Source organism: Cyprinodon tularosa, unplaced genomic scaffold (genome assembly GCF_016077235.1).
Source record: "Cyprinodon tularosa strain WSP-4 unplaced genomic scaffold, ASM1607723v1 ctg109, whole genome shotgun sequence".
Taxonomy (NCBI): domain Eukaryota; kingdom Metazoa; phylum Chordata; class Actinopteri; order Cyprinodontiformes; family Cyprinodontidae; genus Cyprinodon; species Cyprinodon tularosa.
Window position 1 is genome coordinate 5190 of NW_024037882.1, and position 24768 is coordinate 29957.

A 24768-nucleotide genomic window follows, 5' to 3' on the forward strand; every position below is an offset into this window, starting at 1 on the left:
GATGTAAAAGTATATAATTTCTGGCATCTAATGTAGGTAAGTGCAAAGTATCACATAGTAACCAATACAATAAAACATTTTAAAGCTGTCCCATTGGTTTATGCTTAATTAATTATTTACTAAATTACAGAAACTTTCTTTTATGTTAAAAGCAACTTTTTTTTCCTTAATTAGGATTTAGCTTTACAAATAATGCTGTACGAAACATAGTTTTCTTCTGTCATGATGTTTTTAACCTACCTCATGAAACTGCTGAACTACGAGAGAAGAATTCACTCACAGTGAGTGAAAACATCTCTCTAAAAGGAAACTGAAAGTAACTTCTTTTGGCTCTGTAGAACCGGAAACATAACTACAGCGTCACGTGACAAGAAACTTTCCCCTGTGTTTCTGAAAGCCCTCTCTGGAAAATGGCGGAAAGCACGGCAGTCCTTAAACATTTCCTGAGCTGCTATGTTTGTTCAGAGACTTTCAGAGATCCTGTGTCTCTGAGCTGCAACCACAGCTTCTGTTCAAGCTGCCTGAAGGAATTCTGGGAACAGGCTGGAAACAAAAACTGTCCCATCTGTAAAAGAAGATCTTCCAAGGAATTCATAGATGTAAATTTTTCCCTGAAGGAAGTGACTGACTCATTTGCAGGAAGACAAAAATCTGGATCATCGAAAAAAGGTGAGGAACAGTTGATGGTGGTCGGCAGTAAACAACAAGAACACCCTAAACTATTCTGTGAAGACAATCAGAGCGAAAAGGGGGAAAGCACGAGCAGAGAAAAACAAGCTAAGATAGGGTCCTGCAGTAAACACCAAGACGTTCCTCACTTGTTCTGTAAAGACGATCAGAGAGCAGTTTGTCCTGTCTGTGAGTTTTCTCTTCACCAGAATCACAAAGTGGTTCCTCTAGAACAAGCAGTCAGTGATCTGAAGGAGCAGCTGAAATCTGACTTAAAGCCTCTGCAGGAAAAGAAGGACAAATGCAAACAAGTGAAGAAAACATATGACGATATGTTTCAACACTCCAAGGAGCAGCTGTTTTCCACAGAGAGGCAGATCAGAGCAGAGTTCACAAAGCTGCACCAGTTCCTGAAAGAGGAAGAGGAGTCCAGACTGGCAGCTTTGAGGGAGGAAGAGGAGCAAAAGAGGAAAACTATCAGCATAGAGAAGAAGAGGATTCAGGAGCAGATCTCCTCTCTGTCAGACAGTATCTCTGCTGTTGAAGAAGACCTGCAGAAAAACAACATGTTGTTCCTTAGCAGCTATAAAGCCACTCAGAGCAGAGTCAGAGCCCAGAGCTCACTGTCAGATCCACAGCTGCTCTCAGGAGCTCTGATAGATGTGGCCAAACATCTGGGCAACCTGTCCTTCAGAGTCTGGGAGAAGATGAAGGAGAAGGTCCAGTTCTATCCAGTCATTCTGGACCCAAACACTGCATACCCTGGGCTTCATTTGTCCGTGGATCTGACCACTATGAGACGTGGAGAAACAAAGCAGCAGCTTCCTGATAATCCAGAGAGAAACACCAACACTGGAACCGTGTTTGGTTCTGAGGGCTTTAGCTCAGGGAGGCACAGCTGGGAGGTGGAGGTGGGAGACCATCCTGACTGGACTCTGGGTGTAGTTAAAGAGTCAGCTGAGAGGAAGGGTGCAAGATGTGCTTCACCAAAACATGGGATCTGGAGTTTATGGCACGGTCTTGGAATATATACGGATACTTTAGGAACGGTTATCTCAGTGAAGAAGAGTCTTCACAGGATCAAAGTCCAGCTGGACTATGACAGAGGGGAGGTGTCCTTCTATAACCCTGAAGACATGACTCACATCTACACTCACAGAGACACTTTCACTGAGAAGCTCTTCCCATATTTTGGTATTAGACGATCTGGTAGTGCTAAAACATCTGATGTCAAAATATTTTATAGAAACATTGCTCTTTAAGGTTTGGGGACTTTCATCGCCATGTGTGAGATCACTTCTACTTCACCTAATATTGCCTCTACAGTAATTGTGTTTCTTCTATTCAAATTAAAAGAAACAATAATGGAATTAATGAATAATATACTTGGCATATTTTGTGTCTGTTTAAATCTATGTTGATCCATTAAAGCCTAATTAAGAAATACGGCTACATCAAGCAGGGCATATGTAATCAAGCTTAATAGTCTGAAGTTTTTTTTTTTTTTTTCAAAAGGCCATGAGGTCTATCACAAATTCATGAATTCAATTCAACAACAACAGATCTGCAAATGCCTGAAAAATAAACACTTCTTTACAACTTCTCTTACCTGAAAAATTTCTAATTTAAGGAGTAAATTGTAATTTTCTACTATTAACCTGAAAATAAGGAATGTAAGCCAATATAGTAACATCTTTTTTGTCTTAGCATTCAGCATCTCTGTGGTGCAGTGGTTTAAGTCTTTGTCGTATATTTGGGATTGAATGCCGAGTATTTAATGAATGTTATCTGGCATTAAAAACTTAAAACGAGTATGTTTAATCATTTTTGTTACAACTTTGTTATTCCTAGAATTCAAACCATCAGAGCATTTTGAGCTTAACTTAAAAAAATGGAGGCCTATTGTAGAATGGATCCAGAATTGGAAGCCAAAAGATTTTTTCAAATAATGTAATTCATATAATAAATGTATGTATTTAACAGGCTTAACCATAACTTACTCTTATCTAATTGGTGGGATTTCCTGTGAACAAAATCACCTTGATATGCTCAGGAGACCACATACTCATAATGAGCAAACTCATTATAAGCATGTGATCCAATGCACTTGTTCCAAAGTTTTGCTTGTGATGTGAATCCTAATTCATGCTACCTATTTGAAATATTGTAGAATCCCTCCTTGATATAGATAATTCTTCTGTTGCTCTGAGGGTAATGAAGATGTGCATAGATAATTTTAATGCAAAATGCACTCATGTGAAGGTTTAGGAAATACTGTCTTTGATAAGATTATCAGCATCTCCAACAGCATACAGGACCACCCACTAGTAGAAAATCTGAGCCCAACTCAGATGATCTGGTAAAAGAATGCCTCTGTTTGGTGCAGTGCTGTATTTTGGGACCCGGCAGTCTGCACAGCTCACTGATTTCTATTTATTCCCTGGATTGCTGATTGCCCGTTGGTAGTAAGGGGTTGAAGTGAAGCCACCAGCCGCCATATTAGTACTCCCTTGTTAGACCCGTCGCAATGTAAATAACGTGCGCTACAGCATCGAAACAACAAGATGTTCTTATTTTCAGGGGGACTCAAGACTTTTAAAATTAAGAGAAACTCATAATTTTGCCACACACACTTGCTGTTTCATAGCATAAAGTAGATTACTGTAACTTATAATAAATAAAAATAAGCACATTACATTGCATAGTCAGTATGAAGTCTATAAATCATGTAATATAACATATTATACAAATCCATCATATATATATATATATATATATATATATATATATATATATATATATATATATATATATATATATATATATATATATATATATATATATATATATATATATATATATATATATATATATATATATATATATAAATATATATATGTATATATATATATATATATATATATATATATATATATATATATATATATATATATATATATATATATATATATATATATATATATATATATATATATAGGGAAGTAGAATCTGGAGATTGATAGACAGATTGATGCAACTGCTGCTATAATTCAGATGCAGCACCTGTCTGTTGTGGCGAAGAGAGATCTGAAAGAAAATGCAGAGCTCTCAATTTATAGGTCAGTCTATGTTCCATCCTGAGACCTTCAGGGATTTATTGTGTTTATTTTCTGATTCTGTTTCTGAACCCTGTGTCACTGAACACCCTAGCTTGGCCAAACTAGGTATAAAATACTCCTGTATTTTTACATTATTCACTTAAAAAATTACGTTTAATTTTTAAATTTTGTTTAAACCAAATAGAATAGATTTAGTCATATTGTCATTTATTGATGATTTTTTTTTTATTAAAGCAGCTCATTAATCTATCCCTAATTAATTACCATCTGAAAAGCTTTTCTTAATCCTGCCGGTGGCATAAAAGCTCAGCAGGTAAACATCTGCTTTACCTTTTCACTTTTGGCCTCAAAAACATCTTGGGTCAGTTGGTCTTGATCAGTTCCTGTACCAACAGAGGTTCCACCAACCAGATAATCTTGCCTGCCAAGATGGTTTCAAACATTCAAGCCAGCAAATCCTGATTGTCTGGACAAACAGTCCTTCTTGTTTTGGGTCGTTCCTACTCATGAATAGGTTCAAACGTCATAGAGATTATCTAAGTGTGCAGTTTGTGTTACCTCCCAAAATTTTTCACATCAGTGGTAAATGTTCATGTTTTCAGGAGTCTCATTAGAACATGATAAATCATTATTTACCCCTTTTTTTACAACTTCTCTATTTACTCAGATTCATCTTAAAAGATTTATTATTTAAATTCTAGCAGACAGGATTATGTAACAGTTATATCTTATAGACTTTTTATTTTTATTTAAAAATTTTGAAAACCTTAAACTCCATTTGTGGTTTTTAGACTATTGAAAAAACACCTGCAGCATTTACAATTATAAAAAAGAGATATTTAGAACAACAAGTATGAAAACAGTTGAATTATTTACTATAATCTTAGTAGATTTGGATCAGTATTAAACACATTTATTTCCTTTAAATTCTATAACTATGCATAAAAAACCCTTAAAATGTTAGAGGATTCTCTGAATGTAAATCTCCACCCACTGAAACCATCCTCACTGTTACAATGCAGGGAGAATGTTGTTCAGCAGGTTTATAGTAAGGTGAGAGTGAATTGTGTCCTACCAAACCTTATTTATTTTTCTATTTATAATTGAAAAAAAACACTCTGCATTTTTTTTCATATTTTTGTTATTACACAACAAAACAGAAAAAAAATGTACAAGCAAAACAAATAAAAAAATAACTTGTCTGTCTTTCTGTCTTGAAAAAACGTCCCAAGAGCTCGTCTGACTGGTAAAATCTCTCTGAGGCATACAACTGAATGAAAGGAATTTTCTTAGTTGTCGAACAGAGTTAAGGCACCATCACACTGTGTCAGATTGCTGCCGAAAAACAAGCATCATCTTAAACGGATTTGGAACTGTTGAGAAACCTTTTATTGGTGAGTCCAATGCTTCATTGGGAGAGCTGTTTCTGAATTGTATTTTTTATCTACTACTAATCCTTTATATCTTAAAAGGATAATGTAAAAAAAACAAATTTATGTTTTCTATCTAGGTGATTTTTACAATGAAAGAACTGCCTGACACTTTAGCTGGAAGACAGAAACCATCTTCATCTGAGAGAAAAAAACAAGCTAAGATGGGGGTGTGCAGTGAACACCAAGACGTTCCGCACTTGTTCTGCGAAGACGAGCAGAGAGCCGTTTGTCCCGTCTGCGAGTTTTCTCTCCACCAGAGCCACAAAGTGGTTCCTATTAAACAAGCGGTTGGTGAGCTGAAGAAACAACTGAAATCTGACCTGAAGTCTCTGCAGGACAAGAAAGACAAATACAAACAAATGGAGAAATCATACGATGAAATGACTGAACACATAACAAAGCAGGTGGCTTCCACTGAGACACAGATCAGAGCAGAGTTCAACAAGCTCCACCAGTTCCTGAAAGAGGAAGAGGAGTCCAGACTGGCAGCTCTGTGGGAGGAAGAGGAAAAGAAGAGGAAGACTATCAGCAGAGAAATAAAGATGATTCAGGAGCAGATCTCCTCTCTGTCAGACAGTATCTCTGCTGGTAAAGAAGACCTGCAGAAAAACAACCTGTCGTTCCTCAGCAGCTATAAAGCCACTCAGAGTAGAGTCAGAGCCCAGAGCTCACTGTCAGATCCACAGCTGCTCTCAGGAGCTCTGATAGATGTAGCCAAACATCTGGGCAACCTGTCCTACAGAGTCTGGAACAGAATGAAAGGGAAAATCCACTTCAGTCCCGTCATTCTGGACCCAAACACTGCAAGTCGATGGCTCTCTCTCTCTGATGATCTGACTAGTGTGAAGCGTGGCGACACTAAGGAGCAGCTTCCTGATAATCCAGAGAGAAACATTAATTACACCAATGTTTTTGGTTCTGAGGGCTTCAGCTCAGGGATACATAGCTGGGAGGTTGAGGTGGGAGACCATCCTCGCTGGAATATCGGCTTAGTTAAAGAGTCTGTAGACAGGAAGGGAGAGACTTGTGCTTTGCCGGATTTTGGAATCTGGTGTTTGGTGCATGGTGATGGAAAGTACACAGATGGTGAGGATAACATTGTCACAGTGAAGCAAAATCTGCAGAGGATCAAAGTCCAGCTGGACTATGACAGAGGGGAGGTGTCCTTCTACGACTGTGAAGACATGACTCTCATCTACACTCACAGAGACACTTTCACTGAGAAACTCTTTCCTTATTTTTGTGTTGGAAAAGCAGTGGAAGTGAATCCTTCCAGTATCAGAGTCTGTAAAACTAAGATACAGTTTTAAATTTCATAGACAAAAAGTTTTAGCTTAAGAATAGAAAATGTGTTTGGTTCTTAATGTCAGCCAATTCTTAAATTAATTTATTCGGCAATGTATGCATGTAAACAGTGGGGGGAAAAAAACTCTTGTGATATGGATTGCTAAGTGAACGGTTTGTTGCGCAAAACAGCTATAAAATAACATAATCATATGAAGAAAATGTTTAAAAACTATCAAAAATTCTTGAAATCTAAGCAAAAAAACAAAACCAAATTTTGGTTCATCCAAATTATCCCATTGGTTCTTGAACCAATGTAATGTTTTAAAAGGAAACGTTTTGTTGTTGTTTTTTTTTTTATCTTAAAAGTATGAAGAAAAAAAATTACAGAAAAATGATGAAACTTAAACCTACATACAGGTATATGTTGTTTTTTTTTTTTTTTTACTGAATTTTTCTATGGAAAAATATTACCATCCAAAGATGAAGACAACAATATCTTCCATTTGGTCAGAATACTAATTTATTTATATTTCCTATTGCTATTGTGCTCACCTGTAAGTACAAGCTAAATGGAACAACTTGGGCATTAATGCTTTGGGTTTTTTTGTCTTGTGTTGTTTTGAAAATAAACTTTTTTTTAAACATTTGTAATATGGTGCAGAACAAGTTGTAAACATTAAAAAATCCTCAGTAATCAATATATTGTTGGTGTTTGAAGCAGCTTGTCTTAATGCATTTGTTATCAAGATGTTACAATAAGAGCCAATTTATCAAATAAATCACAACTGCAGTAAACCTTTGCACTTCATTGGATCAACCAAAGGTACTTATTATAACCACACATTTTTGAGGGGCTAAAGATTATGAGCATAAAAAACCCAATAAGATTGCAAGATTAATATTATACTAATAATTTTCAATCATTTCATGTTTACTGAGGTCATGAGCAAAAAATAGGGGTGATATTGCTAAAAACCTGAGCTATTTCAAATATTGCATAAAATAACACAAGGAAAATTAGCCAGCATAAGTAATATCTTTTCAATTCTTCTGGGTGTGTTTAATAAGAGACACAGTTCTGTTTCCTTCTCATCTGGACAAATAATTTAATCTTTAAAGTTGTTCTCTTCCTAAGAAATCATCTATTTGCTGCTATGATAATGGTCTAAACAGTTTAGACTATAATCAAAGCCATGACTTAGATAAAACTTGAACTGAGGGCCACAGTTCTTAAGTCTGATGTTAGTCTTTTGAAAGAAACTGGTGCAGAGGTCACCTGCTTATTAATTTCTTTCCTGAAGAGAGCAACATATGGAGCTATTTTACCATTGCATTCTCTAACATAAAAAATATTGATGGATCCATGCTTGTATGGTCCTTAAATATGTCTCTTTCTGTCCGCTTGAACCCCAGTCAGACTAACCAGAAGGCCGCTCACACTGAGCCTGGATTTGCTGGAGGTTTATTCCTGTTAAAAGAGAGTTTTCTTCTGGACTGTCACTGTATGCATGCCCAGCATGAGGGATTGCCGCAAATTCAATGACATGATGTAACTGAATGTCTACTGTCAATTCAACTAAATTCAATTCAATTTATTTATATAGTGCCAATTCACAATACGTGTCATCTCAAGGCACTTTACAGAGACAATTTAATGAGATCATACAAACAGATGGTTCAAAGTTTTCTATGTAAGCAAAACCAGCTGATTTCTTTGACTCATTGGCTCAAGGGCAATCCCTCATACCGTGGAAAGGAAGAACTCCACTTTAACAGGGAGAAACCCGCAGCAGAACCAGGCTCAGTGTGAGCGGCCATCTGCATAGGCCGCTTAGATTTCAAATAAACAGAAGCAGACATACAGAAAGAAGCAGAGATGTAAAGATGAGCTGTAAATCAGTTCCACACACAGTCCTTTCCAGGAAAGACACAGCAAGGCAGACAAGCTCCGAGCCAAGCTACCATGTCAGAGGTTGAAAGAGGGCATATACAGGGTACAGTTAGTCACAGTCAGAGAAACAGGTCTTCATTGAAAACAGACCAAGCTCCAACATCTATAAACAAAGGCGATGGCAGCAGCACAGCTGATATTTCTCTCTGTGATGGTGTCACAGCTAGACTAGAATAGACCAGATGAAGCTACTACAGTAGGGGAAAGGCAGAGAGGGCATAAAGTTAGAGGTTGAACCAAACTGATGATTTGTTGAACCAACAAATAATGTAGAGTGGGAGATTAGAGATAGAATCAGGCAGAATGATGAAAAGGGGTACCTATGTCCTCTAGCAGTCTGAGCCTATAGCAGCGATAGCTCAGGATAACCTGTGCCTCTCTAACTATAAGCTTTATCAAAAAGGAAAGTTTTAGGCCTTGTCTTAAAATTAGAAATGGTACGTCTGCCTTGCAGAACAAAAGTGGTAGTTGGTTCCACAGGAGCTGAGCCTGAAACAGAAGAAACTGATTTTTGTTGAAGCAGATAAAAAAAATGTACAGTAAAAATACCAGGATCTTTAAAAGATATTTGAGTAAAACCATACCTTAATAGTAGAGAATAAATGTTGCAACACAAATAGTGGGCGTCACCCGAAGATATGTGTAGCATGAACTCACATCTGCAAATTATCAACTTATGCTCAATTTCAACCATCTAATGTTTTGAATAGAAAATCTCCTGTGTTGGCATCAAATATATAAAGTTAAACTCTGTTAATACATCCAAACCTAATTTAGAATAAGTGGCAGCTGTTGTGGGTTACTGTGAATGGTTCTTTTTTATTTATCTTATAACCATATTGCTCCCATAGCTCAATCAATTAGAGTCAGAATTAGCCACTTTGCTTTTAGATAGATAGATAGATAGATAGATAGATAGATAGATAGATAGATAGATAGATAGATAGATAGATAGATAGATAGATAGATAGATAGATAGATAGATAGATAGATAGATAGATAGATAGATAGATAGATAGATAGATAGATAGATAGATAGATAGATAGATAGATAGATAGATAGATAGATAGATAGATAGATAGATAGATAGATAGATAGATAGATAGATAGATAGATAGATAGATAGATAGATAGATAGATAGATAGATAGATAGATAGATAGATAGATAGATAGATAGATAGATAGATAGATAGATAGATAGATAGATAGATAGATAGATAGATAGATAGATAGATAGATAGATAGATAGATAGATAGATAGATAGATAGATAGATAGATAGATAGATAGATAGATAGATAGATAGATAGATAGATAGATAGATAGATAGATAGATAGATAGATAGATAGATAGATAGATAGATAGATAGATAGATAGATAGATAGATAGATAGATAGATAGATAGATAGATAGATAGATCATCGCACTTGCACTAGTCCATCCTGGCCATTTCAAAAGTACTTGCAAATCATCAATATAGGCCACCTGTAGCCTTTTCAGGCTGATTTTTATATATAGACTACAGGTGAGCCATGTACAGAGAGGTACAATATAGATAAAAAAGTTCCACTCTTACCACATCAGTACATTCACCAAATTAACGAGCAAGGGTATTAGCTTCAGCATACAACATTCTACAATGTCTACAGATATCATTATCAACTGCCAGATTCTCTGTGATGATGTGCCCAAGACAATTGGTTTTATTAGTAACACCCAGCACAGTATTTGACAGATGAAATCTGGAAACTGAATAGATGTATCTTCTGTACTCTTAAAGATCATTACCACATTTATTGTAAATACATGGTAAATATAACTAGTCTATATTTTAGAGTAGTTGGAATTATTATTTTTTCCATGTAAATACATCAATGGATTTTTTTTGTTAAGTGCCAGTATGCATGATACTAATCTGTGGGCTCAGACCATTACAGTAGTTCTTCTTCAGATTGACAGCAGGGGGGAAGCAACTGTCTCTGCATCTCGTTTGGCACCAACCTGAGGGCTAAAGAATTCTAGTTGCCCTTTTCTTTATACGGGACCTGTACGAGGGGAAAAGTTGTGGGGGAAAAGTCAGAATGCTGCTATATGATTAGGCTCCTGGAGGACATATGGACCATGTCTAACATCCTGCTCCATTTTATCTCTGTTCTCCTACTCTGCAGTATATAAGGTCTACTCATAACTTTATGTTCTCTCTGCTTTTTCCTGTCATAACAGCTTCATCTGGTCTCTTCCTGTTGACGGTAACTCCATCTTAGATTGAAATATCAGCTGTGCTGCTGCCATCGACATCCCTGTTTATAGATGTTGCAACTTGGCCTGTTTTACAGTATAGTCCTGTTTCTTTTACTGTGACTAATTGTATGTGCTCTCTTTCTTCCTCTGACATGAGAACTGGTTCATTGCTTGAACTGAATCAAATAGAGACGGTTCTGTTGAGTCGATTTTGAGCAGTTTAAGGTTTTTCTGAACACACAAGTAACCCAGAAGATCTTCTGCTTATCCAGACAGACTTGTCACTGTAATCTGTGACTTGTAATCTGTGATACCATTTGCCCGGTGGGCTGTAGTCTGGTCTTTCAACCAAAAAAAGAGAATGTTAATTTGTTTGATTGGCGAACCATTCAGCTGAAGCTTATTAGTTGCATGCAAGAGTTTACCTTAATGTTTGTTTTCCTGCTTATAAAATATAACCACAAAGAAAATCACTAAACATTGTGATAAATGCAAGGGAAACCTCTTGGACTCCAGTTCAGAATAAAAAAGGGACCTTCAAATAAGCATAGGTGGGAGTGCATGTATATAGTATTTCAGCCTCCATTTATTTGACAGTGACTGACAGCATTGATACAGCAGTTTATCTCTTTTATAATCACTAAAATTTTTCTGAATGATAACAATTCATCACACGCTAAAGAATAATCATGCTGAGGGACTGTAAACTTCTGCCAGGAGATGAGTGTCATTACATCTTTCTGCTTCCTGCACAAGTTAAAACAGAGTGCTTTACAGCTTGTGAGGTGTTATTGTTAAATGTTAACAGCTTGATTCTTTATTTATCATTAACCATGTCTCCTGGCGGGTTATGGAAATGAGGAAGCTGGCTTTAGGGCAGAGCAGGTTTCTCGTAACGACTCAAAGGAAAGAAATGTTGTTTATCCAGTTTTTAGTGAGCTAAAAAAAAACTCTTTTAACCCATAATGATTTCTAGATGATTTAAAAAGGTTAAACTAAATTTACCAACAACTTCATGTAAAGATTTCATGGAGGAAATGTTAAAGTTATATATATATATATATATATATATATATATATATATATATATATATATATATATATATATATATATATTTTATAATTATATGGTCTGCAGATTTCACAGTAGGATTAGGAAAGGTACTGACTAAAGAAAAACAATTACGCAACATAACTCGTCTAACTGGTTACTCCTCACTGTGCAGTTAAAACCATCATACTGTTTTTCAGCATGAACAGACCTGAAACACCATCCCAGGGACAGCATCACTGCGGCAATCCACCGTTGCTGGAATTACACTGAAGAGGAATCAGCGAGTTTCCTCTGAACGGCTTCCGAAGGATAACACAACATGGCTGAGTCGATTATTTTTCAATCCTACCTGAGCTGCCCCGTTTGTTCGAACACATTAAAAGATCCCGTTTCTCTGAGCTGTAGCCATAACTTCTGCGCCAGCTGCCTACAGAGATTCTGGCACGAAACTAAAACCAAGAACTGTCCCATCTGCAGGAGAAGATCCTCTAAAGAAAGGCTCTCATTGAACTATACGCTAAAGGAACTGGCTGATTCTTTTGCTCGAACGCAGGTGTTTGGACCACCTGGGATGGCAAGGAGAGAGGAGAACTTATTAGTGGTCTGTAACAGGCATCCAGAAGATCCTAAATACTACTGTAAAGATGAGCAGAGAGCTGTGTGTCACATCTGTGAGTTTATTCTCCACCAAAATCATAAAGTGCTTCCAATAGAACAGGCGATCAATGAGCTGAAGATGCAGCTGAAGTCGGATTTAAGGACTCTGCAAGACAAGAGGAACTGGAGCATGCAGATGGAGAAAACATACAGTGAAATGGGAGAACACCTAAGGATTCAGGTGTTGAACACAGAGAGTCAGATCAGAGCAGAGTTCAACAAGCTCCACCAGTTCCTGAAAGAGGAAGAGGAGTCCAGGCTGGCAGCTCTGAGACTGGAAGAGGAGCAGAAGGCGAAAACTATGAGCAGCTACTTGATGAAGATCCAGGAGCAGATCTCTTCTCTGACAGACACCATCTCTGCTCTTGAAGAAGACCTGCAGAAAGAAGTCATGCCATTCCTCAGCAGCTATAAAGCCACTCAGAGCAGAGCCAGGACCCATAGGTCAGTGCCAAATCCACAGCTGTTCCCGGGAGCTCTGATTGATGTGCCCAAACATCTGGGCAACCTGTCCTACAGAGTCTGGGAGAAGATGAAGGAGAAGGCCCACTTCAGTCCTATTGTTCTGGACCCAAACACTGCACACCCCAGTCTTTATCTGTCCGACGATCTAACCAGTGTTAAATGTGGAGTGACATGGCAGCAGCTACCTGACAATCCAGAGAGAAACATCAAGTATGCCAATGTGTTTGGTTCTGAGGGCTTCAGCTCAGGGAAACACAGCTGGGAGGTGAAGGTGGGAGACCATCCCGACTGGCTCATTGGATTGGTTAAAGAGTCTTTCGACCGAAAGGGGGAGACATTTGCCTCCCCAAAATTTGGAGTTTTATGTTTGGTCCATCGCAATGGGAAATACTCAAATGGGGCTGGTAAGACTGTGATGGTAAGGGAGAGTCTTCAGAGGATCCGAATCCTGCTGGACTATGATGGAGGGGAGGTATCCTTCTACAACTGTGAGGACAGGAGTCTCCTCTGCACCCACAAAGACACTTTTTCTGAAAAGCTCTTACCGTACTTTTGTATCGGAAAGGCCGGCGAGAGTAAAACGCATGACATTAGAATCAGTAAAATTTCTCCTTGAGAGGTACAGAGTGTAAGTAGGCTTTGACTGTTAACATATTAAAATGTGATAAATATGGATTAGGACACAGATAATGTATGCTAAATAGGAATATTTATCTGTTACGGATACAAGGTAAAAAATATTAAACATAGAAAAGAAGTACATAACATTACATTTAGGAATCATAACATAAAATGTTACAAAAAAGTAACATTTTATATAAAATTTATATATAGATGAAATTATTACAAATGAAGCAGCTCAATACTGATCTGTTTTTCAATATGCTAAAATTATTTGGCAACTGACTACTCAGGTTTATGTCTGATTTTTACTTTTGGAAATGTTGGATTTTGACCTTTCTTTCTGCATTAACTTGCTATGGGAACTTACCTGACATGCTAATCTCATATGATTGTTTTTAGGTTTATGATTACTTTCTTTGCAATAGTCTATTTAATAGTTTTAGGGATTATGATTGAAAGATGAAGTGTAATCAGGGATTCAGTTTGAATCTAATATCAAGCTTTAAAGATGTGTATGCTTTCTTATATGTGGGAGCAAATTTTGGAGTTTGTATGACATATGTATTTTAGCCTGTTAAAGGTAAAGTATCTCTTTTATGTTTGTCAGACAGTCCTCTGTACAGTAAGTTTGTAAATATTTAAAGTTTATTAAAGGTTTAATGTTTAGATTTATTCAAATTAATTTAAGATGACAAAACATTTTCCCTAGGTAGCTAAATAATTCACTACAGGTGCAGACAAAAATACTCTATTTTGTTTTTAAAATGAGTTTTGCTGTGAATCTGCAGAGTGAAATATGTTTAAAGTCCCTTTATAAATTCTACCTTTAAATTAGGTATTTCCTACACTAAAAATGCATCAGCTAATTGTGTATGATTTGATTTTGTTTTCTTGGTTTTCCTTCTTTGAAGCAATTTTTACTTTTTTTTTTTTTTGCTTTTTAATTGGTTAGTTTATTACATATATTATTGTTATGTATCAATTTGTTATTTTTATTAAGTTTTAATGCTACAGTTAAAAAAAAAATATATATATATATATTGGTTTTAATTTAGCTGGGTTAATTATTTTCTGTGAATGTTGATTTTTAACGTGTTATTTTAAATCTCTTTTACTTAACATTTACTTAACTTGTACGCCCCCTATTGGGTGATATTAGACACTACAGTTTGTAAGGGTTTGAACTGCTGGGATGTTTTAAACAATAAAAGCATGACCTGTGGTCAATTGTGTTTTTCTAGTTTGTTGTGCTTGGTTATTATAATAAACTCGATCAGTCACTGATAGGTAAGCTTCCTTTTTGTATAATTTTTTTTTTATAAATTCAATCTCCATTGAAATAACTCCAGCAAGGAGACCAATTTCTTATAATAGGATAAATAGAAACATTACCAATAATTTTCGGGGGTTTCTTAAAGTTTAGCTGATGAAATTCTAAGAAATGTAAGTAAATGTCTTTTAGTCAAATATATTGGTCATTCATTTATCTCATTTCAAATAGGCATACGTATTGTTTATATGTTTTTACTTGTAAGTGCATTCCATTAATAATAACACTTTAGCTTTTTTTTTACTGCATAACCCTCATTATTTCTGTTTGTTTTATGTTAGACAGAAACTGCTTCTATAAGAAATTTTCTAATTTATTCATACTCCAATAGTTCCTAAAATAAATGATATATTTCAGATATATCATAGTTGTTATGCATGCTCCTTTGATTTCACTGAAAACAGTAAAAGAACATATCGGTCACTATGGGTAACATGCTTATGAATTTGCAAAGAAAGCACAATGAGAAATGTTGTAGAAATGAAACTAAAAAATAGCAAAATAAAGAGACATAACAAGTATAGAAGTGTTGAAAAAGATAAGAAAGGGGGTGTACTATTTTTGAATACTGAGGAAGGATTAATTTTTAGATAAAAAGAAATAGACAGATCAGATAGTGGGAAATGCCATTTTAAGAGTACATTTTATCATTTGGTAATAATAATGAATAAGCATCATGCTATTAAATAATAATCCTAATTGTATGGCATTTTTCAAGATAACCAATGTTGCCTTACATCTCTGTTGGATAATGTTTAACCACCCCATGCATGTCGCTGTTGCAGGACTGGAGAGCTGCTTCAGTGACAGACTGCTGCACCCTAAATGCACTAGGAAGCGTTATCACAGCATTCCTCCCAGCAGCTGTAAGACCCTATTACCACCCCTGTTCCCAATAATCTCAATAAGTTGTGACATTCATACTGATTTTGCACATTTTCTACCTTAGTCAGTAAAATAACAGGCTGCTGTCATTTTGCACATCTTGGATGTTGCTGCTGTTTTCAAATGTCCATTAGTGTAAAAATGTCCATAGCCGTATATTGGTTATTTATTCTACATTTGCACATATTGTTAAAACACTTTACAGTACAGTATTTTATTGTTTGTCTTTTAATTCTCAACTCGTTCTAAAATATTTTTGCTGCTGCGAACACCAGAATTTCCCAATATTCTATTTTATAGCAAAAGAACAGCAGAAAGAAGGTCAGGATAAGGAGGGAGGATGTGGTTGGTTTTTACAAGAAGAAAAAGTAGAAAATGTATTTTTAGATGAATCATTATTAGAAGACGCCGATGCTGTTCTTCATTTACCTCTAGTTCAGTCAAAATTGATCCATATGATTAAAAAGAACCGAGAACATATATTTAATTTTTTGGCAGAATCTACCCCCTTTTGCACTAAATGGTGTCATTTTTTATATGGACCATCTTCCCCAGCCTGTTTCTTATATTATTAATATCCTCCTGCTGTTGGGTAAATATCATCTGTGCTAAATGGAGAAATGCTAAACCTTCCTTTCAGTGGTTTATTAGTGACTTTAAAACCTTTTTTCTTTTCTTAAAAAGAAAAAAAAAATAAAGACAAATATGCCAAAAAATTGAGACTTGATTTCTCCAATCATCTGCTTTTCTAGGTACGTTCACCTTTTTGTTTTTATTATTTCTATGGTTCTCTCTATGTTTGACTTAAATGTTTGCTGAGATAAATCCCCTGATAGTTGTCTTACTTTTTTGTTTTTCTTTTATTGTAATTGATCTTTATATGTTCATGTACACCTTTGCTATCCTCTCTGAGAGTATTTTTTTTCATGTACGGTAAATGTTTTTGACTTAATAATAATAAAAAACTTAAAATAAAAAAAGTATTCAGGTGTAATCCAAAAGTAAAAGAAGTAAAATATAAAATAATAAATAGTTACTATCCAACAGCAGAAACTCCTAAGAAAAGATTTGGATTTGAAGAAGACTTTTTTTTTTTTTACTTTTAAAAACACTTTATTTACAAAATTCAAACATATAAACAATTGAAAAACAGTGATTGACTGAAATGATTGGGCAATAAAATAGTCCAGGAAACCATTGTTTTAGTCCAAGCATGTTTTTAATCATTCTGTTGAAACACGGTTGAAAATGTATATCTAATTTTAATTTATTTATTTTTCAGAGAATTCTTTATTATTTTTGTGAGATTGAAGTTATTTTTCTTTGACCATTTTATTATTATTTTTTCTTTCATTAAACATACGGGAGGCAACTATTTTTTTCCTCCTACTTTGTAATTAATTTATGGAAATATTTATCTTGAATTTATTTTAAGATATATTTATGTGTTTGTTCATTTATTCGTTCATGAATTTATTTCAAGATCTTTCCCTTTTTTATCTTTTATTCTGTAAATCTAATATGATTTAATATTTTTTTATTGGCTAATTTACAACACAAGTTATCTCAAGGCACTATGCAGATAAAAATTTAGAATAGCTTTACTTCTTAACCCCTTCTTTTTTTCAGGACTTTTTTATATCATCTTATGCTGTTATATTGAAACGCGGGGGCAGTTTTCTCATTAGGGCTGGTGCAGCTTATAGCTTTAACAACAATATAGATCATGTTTATCCAATCAAAATATTTAGTTCTCTGCAATGTAGAAATACTGTTAGACATTTCACATTGCACAAAGATGATTTTTCTAGTTGAGTTTATCATCAATAATAAATCCAGAGAAATCAAACTTGATATTTCTTTTTAAACAGTTTTAGGATATAGGCTGCTCCGTGGTGCAGAGGGTTGCACTGCTGCCTTGCAGCAGGAAGGTTCTGGGTTCTATTCCCAGGTACTCCAGCTTCCTCCCACAGTCCAAAAACAAATGACAGGTTAATTGGCAAAATTAAACTAAACTAAATCTCTAAATTCTCCTTAGGATCTTAATGATTGTTTGTCTCTGTGTTGCCCTGTGATGGAGTGGGGACCTGTTCAGGGTGTATCCTGCCTCTCACCCCTAGACAGCTGGAGATAGGCACCAGCACCCCTTGCAACCCCCACTTGGGATTAAGCGTGTTAGAAGATGGATAGTTTTAGGATTATAATATGATGGTTATGTACAGGAAGGTTGAGATCCTCAACAATAACCTGGTTTTAAACTGTAAACCCAGCTTTATCTTAATAACTTGTAAACAAAATCTTCTCAGTGTTAAAAGAAGCACAAAATGCAACCAGCTTTATAAAATATGAAAGTGGGGTTTCCTCAAACACAATAAAGTCGACTTATAGTTCCAGAAAATAATGAAGGATGTGTTAGTCAGGGTGCTATACTGAGCTACAAACACGCACACAACAGTCAGAGAGCAATTTAAATATATATATTGAAATAATATAAAATATAAATATTTTTCATTAAATGTACAAAGGCCCAGTGAATCCCTGAGGGACGAGGCTCAGTCACAGGAGCCAGGAATGAACACGCAGATCCTCCAGGGTGGCTCGTCTGCTACTGTCCTCCTCCAAACACAGATGCAGAAAATTCAGGCACTCTGGAAAGAGAAGCCAAGGGTTAAAGGTCAGAAGCACAGGCGGGCGGTAACTAGCAAGGCACTTGCTGGTTATGTTCCTATACCTTGCGAAATGTCTTTGTTGAACTTAATGAGGCCCCGTGTAAAACGTCTGGTGTCAAAGTGACACCTGTGCAGCATGCGATACAGGATGGTTCCCAGCTGCCAAACCGTGGTCGGAGAAGGTCTATACTTCCTACTGCTGAACCACTCCGGGGGGGCGAATGCAAAAGTACCTGGAATACAGGCATAGTCAGAGCAGACTGTTATGCTTTGTTCGTCCATTTGCTTTCTAAAGGAAATGACTCAAAGAGGATCTCAGTTAAATGTTTAACAAAGTAGAAACCCACCACTAAAACTCCACAGCTGAAATCAATAATCCGGATGCGAGGCTCCTGGGATCCCATTTCCACCAGTGTGTTTTCACATTTTAAGTCTTGGTGGAAAATCCCCTTGTTGTGGAGGTCTAAGGCAGCGTCCACCATCTGTTTCATAAGAATCTGGAATAAAACAATGAAAAATGTGTCTTTATCATTAAAGATCTCATCTTTAGTTGTTGAAATTAAATAAAACTTTAAAAAATGTATTCTCCCCTTAAAGATTTCTTTGGTTTTTAATTTTTTTTACACATTAATGATTCAGATCATTAAGCAAAATGTATTATTAGAAAAAGATAAACTGAGTTATAAACAAAATGCATTTTCCATTGATCAGAGACAGAGAGAGAAGGTATCTAAACCCAGATGGATTATTTTCCCCTGAACCTAAAGACTGGTTGAGTCTGTTTTATTATGTTACACATTTATTTAAGAAATGATGGTTTATCAAAGATAAAAGTTGTTGCTGCAGCTATTAAATGGAAAAAACATAAAAGCTCTTAGTCTGCCAGCGAATGCAGACGTAGCAAAAACATCAAACCTCCAGCCTCCCTACCCTGGCCACGTCTTCCTCCAGGCGACCTCCACTGCAGGACATGTAAGCCACAAGATCCATGGATGCTGGTGGCCTTTCCATCACAATGACCAGGTCCTGATCCATAAGGTACCAGTCCAGGAGGGTGACGGCAGCAAACACCCCGACTGCATTTGGCTCACCTCCGGCCTTCTGCATGAGAGCCACCTCCAGGGGAACACTGTCCACCTTAAAAAAAACATAAGGACCTGATTGTGTAACTAACAGCAAAGGACAAATACTGTCTACTAAGATGACTGGGAGGCCGGCTGCTTCTAAACCAGTTCACTCACTTCACTCAGTCTGATTTGAGCTCTCCTCATGTTTATATACATGATGGCCACCTGTTGGACACAAGCACAAGTGTTATCCTTTCTGCAGACATCGGCAGTGATGCTTTCAGGATGCCTGCTTAGATTTGAGTCAAAGACAGACAGAAGGCCAAGAACACAATATAATTCCAACCGGTAGTGAATCCTCCAGGCGAAGGCCAGCGTAGACGGACCCTCTGGCCCCTCTGCCAATCAGTCCAAGACGTTTGTATTTTCTCTCAAACTCAGCTAGGAGTGAACAGAGAAATCACCTGATTATAATAAAGCTGTGAATACTGTCAGATTATTGATGTTAATGATGAACTTCAGCAATCAGAGATGCAGACATCATGTCTGTTGCTTTCAATAAACCTCAAAACTCTTTGTTTCTGTTTGGGTTTTTCAAGGATCAGAAAATGTCTGCAGTTCCTTCTGTTTACATTCCTAATTTTCTTTTATATTTTCAGGATGGATAAAATTATTCTCATGATTTCTTCAAATTTGAGTAAGCTAAACCTTCTTAAAAAATAAGACTGATATCTATGCTGACGACCTGATTGAATTATAAATACTTTCATAAATATTGAAAACTTTTCAAGTTCTTAAACTTAGTTGAATTTAACTTTGACCATTTGAACCATTTGTGCAGGAACTCTGTTATTTTAACCTGATTATAGCAGCAATTATTCTCTTATAGTAAGCATTAGAAATATCCAGAGGCTGTCAATGATTCAGAATCAAGTTCTTTATTCATATGAAGATAATTTTCCCATAAATGGTTCATTAATACTGGATCAAGCGAAACTTTTCCCTCTTCTGTAACTTTTCACCTTCATTTACTCTCTATTCACAAACCAATGAGTTTTCCAGCTTCCCTGTGCCTGCTAAAGAGGAACAGTCCCACAGCATGACACTGCCACCATCCTGCTTTACACTGCGAATGGTTGATTGAGGGGTTTATTACTGTTAGCTCTAGCTTTGCTATTAAAAGCTGTCTGGCTTTGAATTAAACCTTTAAACATAGAAGTTATAACATTTCCTCTCTTAACACTAAAACTGAGAAGGAGTAAAATAGCTTGTCTTTAGCCTGAGCAGAAAAAGGAAGGATGTTTGTGTTCCCACTTCAGGAGTTGCTGAGGTGCATTTATTTCAGTGTTGGGCTCACATTTGTCAGAAACTGAGCTGCTGGTGCCTTGCTCTGGCTCAGAGACTCTCTGCCTCTTCTTAGAGGACTCTTCAGGGACATCGGCCTTTCTCTTCCTCTCCCTGATGGGTTTCAGGTCTTCCTCTGGCTCCCTGAGGCTGATACTGGTGCTGCTTATCACTATTATGCTGGCTGGTGCCCGTCCAGTAGAATTGCTCTTTCCCTTTTCAGAATCAGAAATACTTTAATAATCCCAGAGGGAAATTACTTTTGTTACACGCTCCAGTTACAGTTTTTTTATATATATATATATATATATATATATATATATATATATATATATATATATATATATATATATATATATATATATATATACACACATCCAACAACACAAGATAATAAAGATTAAAAAAAAATAAAAAAGAGATAAAATATATACACATATAGCTCTTCTGTAAATATATACATATATATGTATGTATGTATTTTGGTACTTTTGGTATTTATTTTGGTACCTTTTGGTACTCTCTCACAAACTCTACAGACACAGAGTGATCTTGTCCAGCGGTGAGGTGGCTGAAGTTGTTGCAACTCTGTTTGCATAACTTTTTGTTGTCCAACTTGGGGACAACCTCCGCCTTCCTGCAGCTTGGTTCATCCAGACGGCTGCTGGGTCCAACAGAGACGCTCTGGTTATCTGAAAGAGTTCATTGGACAAATGTTTACACTCTATAGCAGATCTATTTAGGAAGAAATGGAAGAGGATGCAGACAGAGAGAAATCTAAAACCCCTCTTTTTAGTTATAAAACATGAGCCACCAAATACTTTGACAAGAAAAAATGACACTTTTCCATGAATCCGCTGATCCGGCATCAGCAAAGATTTTATAGAATAAAAGCTTGGCAGCAAGGAATTAGGTTTTTGCAATTTTTGGAGGAAAAATTATCAAAATAAATATTAACACTTTTACATAAAGGTAATTACAAACCTTTAATTGTTAAATCATTTAATGTTTTTCCATTAAATGTAGTTAAACAGGTTTTTTGGATTTTACAATTTATTGAACGTTCATCAAATAACAGGATCATCAATGTGTTACTCAAACAAGTCTAATGTTAGTATATTAATATAACACCTCTGCAACGTTTGGTTCCCTAAAATTTAACTCTGAATTTGCATTCCTGTTTCTTTTTCATATACCTTGCACATCACTTTACAGAGACAAGAGCAGGTGTCTCCGTGTTGCTTACCAAGTTTAAAGGCCTCAGTTGTCAAAAACTCAAATCACAGTGAGACTTTCTGGGGATTTATACCAACGATGTCGATCTATGAGCGATCTGCACATGCACAATCCTGTACCCACGGGGTAACACCTATTAAACGTGTGCGAGAGCGTGCACAAGCCCATTTAATCCCTCATACAAGCTCACTTTCCAAAAGAAAATTTGCAGTTTTTCCACTATGTTAGACTGAAAATAATTAGAAACGGGGTCGAGCACGCAGGACGGCCCAACTTAAACTTTTTTACCAGAACGATCAACAATTAGGAGGACCACTTACTTTATGATCTACCCAGCAAATAAAATGCTCCACTATACATTTAATATAAGATAACTCTGCTGCAACGTTTGGTTCCCTAGAATTTAACTTAGAATTTGCATTCCTGTTTCTTTTTCATATACCTTGACCATCAACTTGTTTTCCAGAGACAAGAGCAGGTGTCTCCATGTTGTTGAACGAGTTTAAAGGCCTCGGTTGTCAAAAAAACTCAGATCACGTTGAGACTTTCTGGGGATTTATACCAACAATGTCGATCTAGAAACAATTTGCACTCAGGAACAATTAACCACAGAATATACACTCACCGGCCACTTTATTAGGTACACCTGTCCAACTGCTCGTTAACACTTAATTTCTAAGCAGCCAATCACATGGCAGCAACTCAGTGCATTTAGGCATGTAGACATGGTCTAGACAATCTCCTGCAGTTCAAACCGAGCATCAGTATGGGGAAGAAAGGTGATTTGAGTGACTTTGGTTGAACCATATGTATGTATATTAGAAAATTGAAGTGTTGTAATCTGTATGGTTTATCAGGCAAAGTCTCTATAAAAACAATGTTTTTAAAATCCTCGGCCACTCAAAAAAAAAATAATAATAATAATAATTAAATATATATATATATATATATATATATATATATATGTATATATATATGTATATGTATATGTATATATATGTATATGTATATATATATATATGTATATGTATATATATAAATATATATATATATGTATATGTATACATGTATATATATGTATATATATGTATGTATATATATGTATGTATATATATGTTTGTATGTATATATATATGTATGTATATATATATGTATGTATATATGTATGTATATATGTATGTATATATATGTATGTATATATGTATGCATATATATATATATGTATATATATATGTATATTTGTATATGTATATATATGTATATATGTATATATATGTATATATGTATATCTATATATATGTATGTATATATATGTTTGTATGTATATATATGTATGTATATATATATCTATGTATACATGTATATATATATATATATATATATGTATATATGTATATATGTATATATGTATATATGTATGTATATATATATGTATGTATATATATATATGTATATATATGTATATAAGTATATATGTATATATATATATACATATATATACAAAATGACACTTTCCCATGAATCCACTGATCCTGCATCACCAAAGATTTGATAGAATAAAAACTTGGCAGCAAGGAATTACGTTTTTGCAATTTCTGGAGAAAAATGCATAGTTATCATATTTTTCCTGCAGTTCAAACCGAGCATCAGTATGGGGAAGAAAGGTGATTTGAGTGACTTTGGTTGAACCATATGTATGTATATTAGAAAATTAAAGTGTTGTAATCTGTATGGTTTATCAGGCAAAGTCTCTATAAAAACAATGTTTTTAAAATCCTCGGCCACTCAAAAAAAAATAATAATAATAATAATTAAATAAATATATATATATATATATATATATGTATATATGTATATCTATATATATGTATATATATGTATACATGTATATATATATATATATATATATGTATATATGTATGTATGTATGTATGTATATATATATATATATGTATGTATATATATATGTATGTGTATATATATATATATATGTATATATATGTATATATGTATATATATATATATATATACATATATATATATATATACATATATACATATATATATATATATATATATATATATATATATATATATATATATATATATATATATATATATATATATATATATATAAGAAAAAATAACACTTTCCCATGAATCCACTGATCCTGCATCACCAAAGATTTGATAGAATAAAAACTTGGCAGCAAGGAATTACGTTTTTGCAATTTCTGGAGGAAAATGCATAGTTATCATATTTTCTTACATAAAAGGTAACTGCAAACCCTTTTATTGTCAAACCATGTCATGTTTTTACAGTAGATGTAGCATAACAATATTTTGGGATTTAATAATTTAATGAACATTCATCAAATCACAAGAGGAAATTAACTGATTGTGTTTCTCAAACACATCTAATGTTAGTACATTAAAGGTATAGCGGTGGATTAATGCAAATTTTTGAAAAGACCTGCCCTCTCCACTTAAAAAAAAATGCACATGCACAACCCTGAACGCAAGGGGGAACAACTATTAAACGCGTGCGAGAGCGTGCACGAGCCCATTTCTGCTCATGCACGCTGTGTTTAAAAGTTTGCATCCCTCATACAAGCTCACTTTCCAAAAGAAGATTTGCAATTTTTCAACTTTGTTAGACTGAAAATAATTGTAAACGGGGTTGAGCACGCAGGACGGCCCAACTTAAACCTATCACCAGAATTACCAACAATTAG

The 24768-nt window shown here is 35.1% G+C and overlaps 4 protein-coding genes and 1 long non-coding RNA gene across 5 annotated transcripts; 3 read left to right on the forward strand and 2 right to left on the reverse strand.

Annotated features, from left to right (window-relative positions):
• Window positions 1-369: 369 nt before the first annotated feature.
• LOC119788390 (nuclear factor 7, brain-like) lies at window positions 370-1994 on the forward strand. Its single transcript, XM_038292705.1, has one exon. The coding sequence runs from the start codon at window positions 411-413 to the stop codon at window positions 1929-1931; it is 1521 nt and encodes a 506-aa protein (XP_038148633.1). The 5' UTR covers window positions 370-410; the 3' UTR covers window positions 1932-1994.
• Window positions 1995-5037: 3043 nt separating this feature from the next.
• LOC119788444 (nuclear factor 7, brain-like) lies at window positions 5038-7303 on the forward strand. The gene is made up of 2 exons (XM_038292775.1): window positions 5038-5182; window positions 5299-7303. Exon 2 carries the CDS (start codon window positions 5311-5313, stop codon window positions 6529-6531), a length of 1221 nt encoding a protein of 406 aa, XP_038148703.1. The 5' UTR covers window positions 5038-5182; window positions 5299-5310; the 3' UTR covers window positions 6532-7303.
• Window positions 7304-11961: 4658 nt separating this feature from the next.
• On the forward strand, window positions 11962-14128 carry LOC119788449 (zinc-binding protein A33-like). Its single transcript, XM_038292790.1, has one exon. It carries the CDS (start codon window positions 12076-12078, stop codon window positions 13492-13494), a length of 1419 nt encoding a protein of 472 aa, XP_038148718.1. The 5' UTR covers window positions 11962-12075; the 3' UTR covers window positions 13495-14128.
• Window positions 14129-18250: 4122 nt separating this feature from the next.
• Window positions 18251-18730, reverse strand: LOC119788437 (serine/threonine-protein kinase pim-2-like). Its single transcript, XM_038292764.1, has 2 exons — window positions 18449-18730; window positions 18251-18365 (listed from the first exon to the last, which is right to left on the reverse strand). Exons 1-2 carry the CDS (start codon window positions 18666-18668, stop codon window positions 18274-18276), a joined length of 312 nt encoding a protein of 103 aa, XP_038148692.1. The 5' UTR covers window positions 18669-18730; the 3' UTR covers window positions 18251-18273.
• A 1116-nt stretch (window positions 18731-19846) lies between these two features.
• LOC119788430 lies at window positions 19847-21371 on the reverse strand. Its single transcript, XR_005281469.1, has 3 exons — window positions 21308-21371; window positions 20811-21012; window positions 19847-19894 (listed from the first exon to the last, which is right to left on the reverse strand). It is a non-coding gene; the product is annotated as an uncharacterized LOC119788430 (long non-coding RNA).
• Window positions 21372-24768: the final 3397 nt, after the last annotated feature.